The sequence below is a fragment of the Ambystoma mexicanum genome, chromosome 11 (genome assembly GCF_040938575.1).
Source record: "Ambystoma mexicanum isolate Mex_15411 chromosome 11, UKY_AmexF1_1, whole genome shotgun sequence".
NCBI lineage: Eukaryota > Metazoa > Chordata > Amphibia > Caudata > Ambystomatidae > Ambystoma > Ambystoma mexicanum.
Window position 1 is genome coordinate 815,381,808 of NC_090934.1, and position 13,006 is coordinate 815,394,813.

General features: G+C 47.1%; 1 protein-coding gene across 8 annotated transcripts in view; it reads right to left on the reverse strand.

Moving 5' to 3' along the window:
- The window catches only part of PLEKHA7 (pleckstrin homology domain containing A7), a 1,516,580-nt gene that overhangs the window by 157,168 nt on the left and 1,346,406 nt on the right, over positions 1-13,006 (reverse strand). For all 8 annotated transcript variants that reach the window (XM_069623767.1, XM_069623765.1, XM_069623764.1 and 5 more), the window contains one exon: positions 12,865-12,982. In XM_069623767.1, the coding sequence (XP_069479868.1) occupies positions 12,865-12,982 (118 nt within the window). The remainder of the gene's footprint in view (positions 1-12,864; positions 12,983-13,006) is intronic.

Sequence of the window (13,006 nt, forward strand, 5' to 3'; positions counted from 1 at the left end):
ACCTGGGAGGGTCGATCAGAGAGGAAAGAGGTCAGCCAGGCCAAAGCCTGATCAGTGATGCCCAGGTTATCACGGAGACGGTTGAGCAGGATGGTGTGGTTGAACGCGTCGAAGGCAGAAGAGAGATCAAGAAGGATAAGGACAGAGGGAATGTTAGAGTCCAGGTTGGAGAGCAGATCTTCACGGATATTCAGGAGAGCAGTTTCCGTGCTTCTGGCTGCTCTGAAGCGGGACTGTTGGTCATGGAGACAGCCAACAGAATCAGAATGAACGTTAAGCTGAGAGATGGCCAGCTTTTCCAGGAGTTTGCCCAGAAAGGGGGTGATGGAAATTGGGTGATAGTTAGCCAGAAAGGAAGAATCAGCTGTGGGTTTCTTGAGAAGAGGATGCACAAGGGAGTGCTTCAGAGAGGAGGGGAAAGATCCTGAGGCAAAGGAGTGGTTGCAAAAATCGGCAAGGGCTGGCGCGAGGGTGTCAATGTGGTCCTTTATGGTTTTAGAGGAACAGGGATGAACCTGTTTTGACGAGGCTTTCATAGATCGGACTTGTATAGCGACCTCGTCAGGGGAGAAAATAGGAAAGGAAGCGAAGGATGGTGGGGGGGTGGTTAAAGGGGGGTCTGCAAGCACAGACTGGGAGGGAATGGGAGGGGCAGGGGAGGAGAGGGTGTACAGAATGTCCTGGGTTTTTGAGATAAAGTGCGAGGCAAGGGCATTGCAGAGAGCCTGGGAGGCAAGAGGAGGGGTGGAAACTGCAGCAGGGTTGGCAAGCGCCTTGCAGATTTTAAAGAGTTCGGCCGAGTTGTTAGATGCTGCAGAGACACGGGCTTGAATGTGGGCTCTCTTCTTAGTGCGGACAGAAGTCGGCATTACCGTTGGAGCAGGCGACCGGCCAGTTTGTCAGAGGGTGAACAAGAAGCCCTCCATTTCCTCTCAGCCGCCCCACACCTACGTTTAAGTGTGGCTAGGTCGGAGTCATACCAGGAATTGCACTTGGCTTTGGACTTCAAGCGGATCCTCATGACAGGGGCAAGAGGATCGAGAGTATCAGAGATAGAAGAGTAGAGAATGGACAGGGTTTTGTCGGGGTGCAAGCCAGCCAGAGGAGGAGGAGGAGGAGAGAAGGTGGCAGTGAAAGCCTCAAGTGACACACGCTTCATAGGTCGGATGTCCGAGAAAGTAAGTGGCAGTATAGGGGTGGGGTTGGCCGGGGGGGAAGAGTGTGAAAGATGGGAGGAGAGAAGGCAGTGGTCACTCCAGGAGAGAGCGGTGGTCAGAGGGATAGAGAGGGGGAGGCCAGTTGAGCTCAAGACATCAAGTGTGTGTCCTGCACAGTGCGTCGGGCCAGAGGGGAGGATAGAGAGGGAGAGGGAATCGCAGAGGTTGCGAAAGAGCAGAGATGAGGGACAGGGAGAATCGAGGTGGATGTTGAGGTCACCAAGGAGGAGGAGTTGAGTGGTTGAGGCAAGGAGGGAGGAGGAGAGATCAGCCCACTCAGAAAGAAAAGAGGTGATTTGCCCGGGGGGCTGGTAGAGAGTAGCAACAGTAAGGAAGTGGCTGGGAGATATTGAGAGCCTGCAGACAAGGCATTCAAAAGAGGAGTAAATCTGAATCGGGATGATAGTTGCAGGAATCCATTCAAGAAAGATCAGGGCTATGCCCTCTCCAGGTCGAGTGGATCTGGGTGCAGAGAGGATCTTGTAGCCCTCGGGGAGTAGAGTGTCAAAGCTGAGACAGAGCTGGCCGTGAACCATATCTCCGTAAGACCGAGGACATCAAGGTCACTAGCAACTAAACTAAGCATGGGAACTCCCTCAAAACCCTTTGACTCCCATAATCCTTGCTGGAATAAAAATATTGAAAAAGTGGAATTTAAAGGTAAACATCAGCAGTCCATGAGGAGGGTACTTGTGTTTAGCTAGGGGTGTACTGAACAGCATATTTAGTATTTGGCAGAATACTTAGTCAAGTATTCATCAGAAGCTGAATATGAAGCCGAATAGTTGTATTATTTAATAAACCATGTTCCATATGTAGCAGGGTCAGGGACATGACCCTTTTGCTGGGGGTACAGAACTCTCTAAAATGAAAATCAGTACTAGCCTTCCTTTAGAGATGTGGCGAGGGAACAAGCATGTGGGGTGTTTCGCTCCCGCACTGGACCAGGAAGGCCACCATCCTTCACAGCACTGGAGCGCTTGGCCCCTCCAATATATCTCCAGCTGCAATCTCTGCTAGGGTTTGTCGCTCCCGCCCTTGCCCAGGAGTAGCGCATGAGGTGAGAGTGGAATGCAATGGGCTGTGATCTGTAGTGGGTGACCGCTTACTGCCCAATTTTTCTTGTGTGAGGACCATATTGTAAACCTGCAATGCAAGTGTTGGAGCACTCTCTATTCTACATCCTCTCACACTTCCCGCATCCTCATTGCAGCCAGCTGTCCCTTTGAGTCATTCATGGAAATCAGCAGAGAGTCCAAGCCAAAGCGTACACCATTGACAGAAAGGCGCAAACATGGAAAACCCCAACACGGCGTGAGCTTGATATCAACACTGACATTGACCTTCTTGAAAATGTTTGTGCCCCCACGCAGCTGACGGGCAAGGCCTACTTCCTGATTAAAAAAATCAAGCAGTTCCTGGGATCTAAACAGGGCGTATATTTGGGGGAGGGGGAAATACAAAACCCGGGAGTACTTTATGGAAGAGAAACAAAGGGCAGCCGGAGGGTCCCGACTGGTATTTGCTCTGAAGTAAACTCTTCGTCCAACATTGAAGCTGAACTGGATATAAATGAAGGTCTGCCGATTTCCCTAGGATCCCCTGCTTGCTTTGTTAGCGATATGGACAAAGCTAAAGTTATTGGCAGGGAGTTGTTTAGCCATGGGATACAGCCCTGAGTAGGACCAGCAGGAGAATTTGATAGATCTACCTCTAGCCTGTGCTCCGATCTTTTGTCCGGTTTATAGTGATATTTTCGAAACCCATATTTTCAAATGCCATTTTCTCTACACCAAATTGCCACATTTTTTTTTTTTTCGAATGTTTTTTTTTTATGTTATTTTTTAAATGGTGGGGTTCCCCCCAAACCCCTGTTTTTTTAAACTTTTTTTTACTAATGAAACCAAAAAAAAATATTTTCCGCCGTTTTGTTTTCGGAAAAATGGAATTTCGAAAAACATGTTTTAGAAATATTAACCGGATACCATTTTGTCTATGGTCTGTGCTTGGTCCAACCCAGATGGTTAACTCTCGGGCCTTAGCTGCAGAGTTGGCTAGCCCCTTGGTCCCACTGGCCTCAGCAAAACTGTAGACTGCTGATGCACCAGAAAAGCCCTCCCGACCAAGTAGCGCCTGGAGTGAGAATATGTGCTCAGGGAACACCTCTTTCCTTTGTTTAAGCCCACCCAGGGCCTGTAAGACAACTAGCCAACCCATTCAACTTAATTCTGACTCAGTCGATAAGGAAGTCTGCTTTGCCCAGTGAGGCAGTTGCAAACCAGTTCTTTCAGAACTTGTGGTTATTGAAAACTTGCTATCTGCTTTACTATAGGCATGTGGAAGGGGACAAGGGGGTGCCACGGGGGAGTCCCACAATGACCCACCGGATACCAAAGGGTCTCATAACACCCCTCCGGAATGCCTTAAAAAGCTAGACATACCTGGTACACTGACCTCAGAAAAGACGGTTGTCTCACATAAAGCTGACATTATGAGACAGTCCCCAGTTACCACCCTTTGTGAGCCCAGTGTGAGTGCCCAGATGCTGAACCACCATGCTGAGCAAGCCATCCTGCTGCTCCAACCTATAGGTTGCTACCTATACAGCAGAATACATCCAGGGAAGCCATCAAGGCTCCTCCTGTTAATATTACCTGTATCACACGGGAGTACAGGGTTTCAAGCATGGTGGGAGCCCAAGGTTGTTTCATGGTGTATAAGAGTAATTTGCTCCCAAGATGATGTGCTAGTGTTTGGACCACACCAAGCCACGCATGACAGCAGGTTAAGAAATGTAATGGCCAAGTTCATTGAAAGGGGTCTCCCACTGAGTCAAGAGAAGTGCAAACTTAACGAGGAGGAAATAGAATAGTTGGTTCATACAATATCAGCCAGTGCGGTGAACATCATTGTTCCTCCCAGGGGAGTAAGGAAGAGGATTATAGAAATTGCTCACGAGGGTCATCAAGGTATTACAAAAACTAAACAGGCTGTTCGTGCTGAATATCTGTGGTCAAGATGTGATTTGGAGGTGGAACGAGCAGTGCAGAATTGTGGGCCCTGTTCATTAAGTGTGAATAATTTGGTGGCTAGGGTGAGCCCCATGTCTATTATGACTGTACCCAGTATATGGGAGAAAGTTGGGATGGATATTACTGGACCCATATGGAGTGGAGTAGTACACAATAGCGCTTGGATTTATGGACCTGGTATGTAGGAAAGAGGGATATCCATGCACCATAATCACAAATAATGGTGTCCAATTTAAGTCCAGAGAGATGCGTCAGTATCTGATGGAGAATGGTATTGATCACAAGTTTACCTCTATTTATCACCCACAAGGTAACTTTGTTGCTGAAAGATTTAACAAGGTTATCCAGGATTGTATAATCCTTGTTAAAGGTTATCCAGGGCATGGGTGAGTGGTGAAGCCTGGGAGAATGTGGTGAGGACTACAATTGAGGTGCATCGTTTCCCGCCACATTGTACGACTGGTGAAACACCATTTCAGTAGGGGGAGGTGAGAAAATTGTGCTCCCCCTGGAAGAAGAGGGCTAGGTGGGCATGGGACAGTGTCCTGCAAGCGAATATGCGAGTTATGGAGAGACAGTTGACTAACAAGAGGAACTACGACAAATGGAAGGACATTGGAGAGTTGTGTGAAGGTTGGTGATGTGGTAAGATTGAAATTACCTGCACCATTGAGGGATGGGCCTTTGAGGTGGTCTAAACCCAGTGAAGTAGTTAGAGTGTTTCACAATGCAGTAATGACTGAGGGTGGAAGAACATGGAATGTGGGTAGAGGTGTGAAGGTGGAAAGGCAATGTGTCCCTATAGTGGTGAGTGAAGAGAAAATGGTGTGTGTTTGTGAGAGAGAGAGGTGGGAGGTGTGTAGTGGTCTGTGTGCGCTTGTGACCTGGTGAGAATGTGGAACATGTGAATGCATGAGTGAGGGTGGTTCTGTAATATGGAGGGAGCAGCAGGAGAGGAGACGGTTGGAGGGGGTATGAGGGGGTGGCTGTTTCTGCCGGAGTGCTAATGGGCTTTATGTAATAGACCTCAATAAAGGTCTATACAAACGAAGATCTGTCACATATGTGTCACACTTCACTTTACCAAACTTAGACAGTTCCAAAATATAACCAGTTCAAATCTGTTGGCTTTCAAGAACAGTTCCAGTTCAACTTTCTTTCATCCAGGCTTTCCAAATAGTTCATACGGATTGTTCTATTTCTAATTCACTTCAGCAATCAGTGACAAAATACAGTTTTTCTAACTTTGATTTTCTTGGCTCTTTTCAAGAAGGGGTCACTCGGTCTTGGCGCAGTTGTCAGACCACATGGTCCACTCGTAACAGGTAACATAACCGATAAGCTTTGGAACTTTGTTATACTTCTGTAATCTTTGGGCTTTCTTGTCAAGACAAGTTTTCTTTCTCTGGACAGGTGTCATTTGTCCACACTCCTTTAGGATTCTCCTTGGTAGTCTCTTGGCTTTGCCACAACGTGTTTTCCACACAACTCACTGTGTGGTGTTTACTGTTTTCCACCACATAGCTTTCACCTTATTCATTTCATAAGTGCTCATCACTTGTTTTTCATTTTATTCAAAAATGCTCATCATTTGCTTTTCCTCACTTGTTCTGTATTCTCATTTGTTCATCATATCTCTCTTTCAGTTCGGTATTCAAGATTACTTGCTGTACTAAGTACCAATAACACTTTGCAGCTTGTTCGGTATTCAAAAAGACACTCACTTTGGCTTCCAAATCCATAGTTTTCAGTTAGTTCGGCATTAACATATGCCTTCTCACTGCCCCAGAGCGTCCAGGTATGAGTATTCCATTCCTTACACTCACTGGTATGTGGCCGCTCCTCTGGGTGTCTTCTTTCTCCTCTCCAGCTTCCTTTCACTCCTCTTGTGCTTTTTGGGAGCCCAGCGAGCAGCGCTCACCGTCTTCAAACCTTGCTGCTTGTGGCCTGCAGTGCTCGGGAATCTTCTGTGTCCCAAAGCTCTGGCTGTGGACACAAGGCAAGGAAAACGCCAGGTGGCTTGACCCTCTCACGGCCCACTCAGGCCATGGCATCTGTCACCCTTCTTCTGCACACAGCGTCCTTCCTGCTGGTCCCTCTCCAGCCTGCCCCGCGTCTGCCAGCCGCATGCTGCTCTACAGTCAGGTCTCTCTCACGAGGCCGTCTTTTTTATTATGCACCTGAGGCCTGTTATACGGTTGCAGGTGCATGCCTTCGATTGCCTGACCATAATCAAGCCTATAATGACTGACTATAGCAATGGCATTTTTCCACAGGCCTCTTCCTCGTCTCAGTACCAAAGTGGTGCGCATGAATGGGAGTATGCATAACTCTCAGTTGTTTCTTACTTGTGTTGGTATTGAACTGATATTTCTCCAAAATAACAAAGGGAGGTTGATGTGTGTTTAACCTGCTCATATAAGGAGGTGTTCTCTTAGTTGATCTCTTCTTCGTCCCAGTAAAATAATAGTATTTCTGAGGGTCATTTTTAAAGGATGGACTGGGAAAAGGTTGACAGTAACCTATAAAGGCTGCTGGGACTGAAGTTTCATTGTGAAAAGGGAATGAGGGATATCATATCTCACCAGGGGCATCCTCTTCCCACTTCCCAAGTGTACTCTGCTCAGGTCATTCTCCCTCGCATATCCATCCCCAGGGTCGTGATCCAAAAGCGATGGCCTTTCCCTGGCCACCTGAGCAGGGAAAAAGAAGTGAGGAGGCCTTCAGGTTCCTCACCGATCTTAGATCGTGTTGCCAATCTATAGGTGCAGGAGTATTTGATTTCTAACAATGTCCTGCGTGAGAAACTCTGCATTTAGAGCCCCTAACGGAACGGAAATAGCACTGGTGGATTTTAAAACTAATGTCCTAGAAATCATTGACAGTGGACAGACTGCTCTTGATGCTATTAGATATTTCTGCTGCTTTTGACCTAGTAAATTATCATATTCTGACGGAGATACTTCTACACATTGCAGCATTTTCAGCATCAGCAGCTGGGTGGGTTCAATCCTTCTTAGCAAATCACTTGGCCAGAGTATACAGCAGCGAGGAATCCGCAGAGCAGGTTAATATCCAGTTTGATGTACCACAGGCGTCCTGTCTCTCGCCAAATTGCATAACATCTTCTATGTACCGCTGTTTCAGTTACTTGATGATAGGGAGATTAGTTATACCAACTACGCCGATAACACGCAGTGTCTAATCCTCTGTCATGGGATTACAAAAAAGGATATTAAAAATATAAATAGGGTCTATTCCCTTATTCAATACTGGATGACTGAGAATGGCCTAGCTTTAAACAATACAAAAATTTAACTAATGATTGCTGGCACAGCATGCAGATTCAGGAATCTTGGATTGGAGTCTCAGCATTTTATGAAAGCAGAGTGCAAGATGCCCTCTTTATAAACGGTGAAAACCTTGGAGGGTCTACTTTGACCAACATATGAATATGACAGTACAGGTAAACAATCTTCTGTCTGCATTGGCCTACTACATTAAACTGCTCACTCAGTTACACCCATTTGTCACCAAGAAGAATTGCGCCACCATCGCACGGACCATTATTGGAACCAAGCTAGACTATTGTGGTAGTCTTCTTTATGGCATTGGTAAGGGTGACATTTACAAGTTACAAGTCATTCAAAACATTGCAGTACGGGCAGTGGAAGGGTTAGGCAGGTGTGAATATGTGTCACAAGCCGGATTGGATCTACATTGGCTCCCAACTGAAGCAAGAATGTAATGTTGGCTTCTGACCCTTGCTCACAAATGCCTATTTGACACAAGTCCCGACTATTTTATTTATTTATTAACATTTATAAAGCGTGCAGCAGCCCTGAGGCATTGTGGTGCTTTTAGAGAGATATTTGCTGGTTACAGAAGAAAAATACTTAGTTACAAGACAAACAGTGGTAAAAGGACAGGAACACAAGCCGAGTAGGGGTTGGCAGGGTGGTGGAGGGAAGCAGGGGGAGAGTTAGTTGAACAGTGAAGTTTTGAGGGTTGTGTGTAAGGCTGTGAGGGAGGTTTCGGCTCTGAGTGCATTGGGCATTCCAAAGTTTGGGTGCTAGATGAGTAAAACCGATACCTCCTGCTTTTGCTCTTTTGATGGGAGGTACACGTAGTTGGTTGGTGTAGTGACATCTTCGGGGGTGCGAGGAGGTGTCTCTAGTGATAATTTCAGATAGGTAGGGTGGGGCAGTGAAGTTGAGGCATTTGTGCGTTAAAGTGAGGGTCTTAAAATTGATCCTCTCTTTAACTGTGAGCCAGTGGAAAGCCGCCTACCCTGCGTGACGTGGTCTCTTTTGGGGATACTAAGGGCTGCTCGAAGCACGTTGTTTTGGACTATTTAGAGCCTCTTTAGATTTTTGGCTGAAGTGCCTGCAAGGAGAGCATTGCAGCAGTCTAATTTGGCTCCAATAGTGGATCGGTGATGGAAAGGCAGTTTTGACTAGTTAGAAAAGGTTTTATGGCATTTATTAGTTTGGTGATGTGGGCGGAGGTGGAGGCAATGGCACTGACCTGTCGAGTCATCAATAGGGTGGAGTCTAGGAAGACTCCAAGGGTCTCCACAGAAGAGGAGACAGGGATGATGGTGGGGTTGATGGTAAAGTTGCCGTATTTTTGGGCAGTATTTCTTTGGGGCCTAGGAGGAGGATCTCTGTTTTGTCCCCATTTAAGCATAGTTCATTGGTTGCCATCCAGGCTTGGAGAAGTGAGCTGCTTTGGAGAGGTGGGAGGTATGGATGTTGTGATCAACGAGATCAAACGTAGAGGAGACATCCAAGAGTAACGGGAGGGCTGGTTTGCCCTTGTCCATTATCTTAGTGATTCGTTTTTTTTAAATCCAGGAGGGGGGTTTCTGGGCCATGGCCTTTGCGGAAACCTGATTGCCTTTTACCTAGGATGGCATTAGATTCCAGATAATGTTGGATCTGGCAATGGGCTGCTTTATCTAGGATCTTAAGGAGGAAAGGGACAGTGGTGATGGGCCGGTAGAGTTGTTGGGGCATGCGGGATCTAGGGAGTTTTTTTTTTTGAGGGGGCGGACCCATGCTTCTTTTAGGCTGTGTGGTACAGTTCCTGTGGAGAAGGAGGCATTGTTGAAAGCTGTGATGATTGGGGTCAGTGCACTCTAATGATGACAGGAGGGCAAATGTCTTCTTTACATGTGGAGGGTTTGAGGTGCTGGAGGAGATCTGAGACTTCTGATTCTGTGACATCTCTGAGGGAGAAGAGAAGGGTGGAAGGATTATGAGGAGCGGAGATAGGCATGGGCTGCTGGACAGGTTTGGGTAGTGCTTCGCGTTGCAATTGAATTTTATCTTGGAGAAGTTTGATATTGTTTAGGAGGGCTGCCTGAATGCTGGAGCACCAACTTTCGTCTTTAATGATCTCACCTGGACTGGTGAGGGGGTGATGAGATCTTTGAAAATGGAGAACATTTCCTTGGATTTAGAGTTGGCTGTGGTGATCCGTAGGTTGAAGGTTTCATATATAGCTTTGAATATAGGATTTTTGTGTAGCGATGAGTCTTTTAAATTCTTCCAGAGCGGAATCATTGGGCTTGGAGTGCCACTTGGCTAGCGCCAGGCGTTTGATGGAAAGAAGGGCCAATAGCTCTTCTGTGAACCAAGAATTGGTATGCATGGATTTTCTTTCTTTTTTGTCTTCAATCAGGGCTATAGCATCAATGGCTTTAGTGAGAGTGTCGGAGTAGATGTAGGTGACAGAGGTGGGGTTGCTTACGAAGGGCGGTTTGAGTTCTGGGACGTCCAGGAAGGGAAGGAGGTTGTGTTCGGTTAATTTTTTGGAACTTCGGACCTTGGCTGGAGGAGCATATGAGAGTGCTTTGGAGGTAGGTTTAGTGGGAACAGTGAATTGGATGCAATTGTGATCTGTCCAGGGGTGGGCCGAGATAGTGGTAATGGTGGATGAACAGTTGTGGTCCTCAACCCAGTCATGGGTGCGGCCTTTACAGTGAGTTGGGTCTGTGACTCTTTGGGAGAACCCTAGGTCAGTGGGTTCCTTAGCTAGTGATGAGGCTGCTTTGTCCTTTGGGTCATGGAGGCCTAAGTTGAAATCCCCAAGTAGGATGGTTTTAGTGGTGCTTTTTAGGTTGCTTCTTACAACTTGGAGGATGTGTCCTTCGTAGACCGGATCACTACAAGACGGTCTATTGGTGACAAGTACATTTATGGTGCATTTGGAGGATAGAGACAGTTTGGCAGAGGGGAGATCAGCGTTACTTTCCCAGGGTTGGTTGCCTAGTCTAATGGGGAGTGCCTCCTTGGTGATGATAGCTACCCCTCTGCCTTTGGATAGCTTACAGTCCTTTCGCAGGACGGCGTATCCCTGGGGGAGGGCGAGAGAGATGGCTGGGCCTGATGCCTCGTGGAGCCAGGTTTCTGTGATGGCAAGTAGGTCGAGATCTAGGGTGGTGATGAAGTCATTGATCGCGTGGGCGGGGAGAGAACAAGCGTTGATGAGGGCACATTTGAGGGCAGGGTTGGGACTGTTCTTTTTGAGGGTGGGAGTGGGCTAAGGGGAGTTAGTGGGGCTGCGACAGGGGGTGGCTGCAGAGGAGCTGGGGAGTGTGAGTTTGGTGCTGGGAGTTGTGAGAGTGCAGGGGAACTGAGTGAGGGGAACCAGGGGGGTGGCTCGAGAACTGGTGTCTGATGGTGGTGCAGGTACTTGGGAGTGGAGAAGCGTGGAGATGCTGATGGGATACGGGAGCATAATCAGAGATTTCTCCTGTCTGTGGTGAGAGGGAGGCTGAGGTGCGAACAGGGCTCTATGTGTGCCCTGAGCCTGGAGAGCCGAGCACCTGGTTGGGCAGTGCAGTAACTAGAGAGGGTAGCCTTGGCTGGATTTGTCAGGTGCTGGAGAGGTGGGGGGGAGAGGTGTGTGTAAGTGTGCAGCATTGTGTCAGAGTACCAGAGAGAGGCTGTGATAAGTGTTAGTGAGAGGAGGAGGTGCCGTAAGAAGGTGGTACAAGATGTGTGTTGGTGTGTGCGCGAGTGAGCTGGTCTGAGTATCGTGAGAGGATTCATTGGTAGGTGAGGGTTGAGCACGGTGAGAGTAAATATAAGATTTTTGTGGCACAACGTGAGAAAAGCAGTTCAACTGGGCTAGGCGCATAGAATCTTTTTTTGCACAACGTGAGAGGGGCAGCTCAAACTGGGCTAGGCACAATACAAAGAGGCACCATGTGAGTAGAATTAATTTTTTTACCAATGTGAGAGAAGCAGTTCAAACTGGACTAGGCGCAATACAAAGGGGGACAATGCGGGTAGAATCCATTTTTTGCACAACGTGAGAAGCAGTAGTGAGAGGATGAAAGTCAATGTTCGGTTGCACGGGGTGGTAGGAGTGAAAGGCTTATGTAAATATGGAGTGCAGACCTATTGATGGAGAGCGGGCAAGGAAAGGGGGCTGGCACCGCGCTCCATTGCGCGAACAGGCATAAACAGGGCCTTTAACCAACGGGCCTTAACCTCTGTCTGTCTGAAAGACTTTCATGGCTTCAGAGCTGAAGGATTTCAAGATCGAATAATTCCAACCTACTATTGGTGTCTAGAAAAAATTGTCAATAGAGGTGCATTTGACTGGGCAGCACCCAAGTTATGGAAGACCTTGCATCCCGACCTTAGAGGCCATGCGTCTCTAAACTTCTTCAAACTGAACTTGAAAAGCTCTTTATTCGGCTGAGCCCCGACTACTGTTCTAGAACTGACTTTGTATTTTGGATTGGGTGTTTTTGACGGCCATGTTGAGTTAGAACACAGTCTGCGAACCTTCAACCCCATGGTGTCTTTGGTATTGCAAGTCAGTGTCCTGGTTTGAGGTATCTTATCTCTTTTCGCCTGCCATTTCCATGGAGTTTCATTGGGTGTAAAGCGTCTAAGCTGAAAGTAGCTACCTTACTGGGCAAAGGTGGTGGAGCCTGGACATGAGTCCACTCTTCAGCCATGTAGGGCCTGAAGGCTGGTAGGCTACACCCTCTATAGCTGAGGGACTGTTTGGGACTTCGCTACAGTGACTTTTTACAACCTCGTTAATATAAATGCCTGTGTTTGATAGACTGAACTACAACATAACTAGGAATGGACTTATAAAGCCGTGCCCTTGTTGCTAAAATATTTGTAGCCTATTTAAAAAGTTAAAAACCATACTGTTTTTATCCTTTTTGTCCCCCCCCCCACTTTAGCCACTTGCACTGTACAGTGTATACTGTTTGCTAAACTGTGTTGTAATCTAAAGTGCTAGGTAACCCATTAGGGTGCAACCAAACCATAGTGTTTGTGTATATGTGTAATAATGACTTTTTCTAACAGTAGCACAATTTTACCAAGGGCATGTGTTAATAGTACATTTTTGTACTTGCATGTGTGGACCTAAACTTTGCTTTTGTGAACTGTATATCTCACTAAGCCTGCCTCCTCCTGAATCTAAGCCTAACTCCCTAGCTACGTTACCATTGAGAGTTTGGTCAAAGACTTGCATATAGACCGGTTGCATCTTTAAGCTGGCTTCTCAGAACCCCTCTGAAAATAATAATCAACTATATAATCAATGATAATTTGCATTGCTTCAGGGGCCCAGCTTACCTCTCCCAGGTAATGTCTGGCATCCACTGTCAAAGGTTGCAAATCCGCCAGCAGGTTGGCTTAGCTCTCCTCCTATTGATGCTAGTTCAGGCTCACTCATATAGGACCGGAGTTCTACCTATAAGACACATTTTCTTCATCA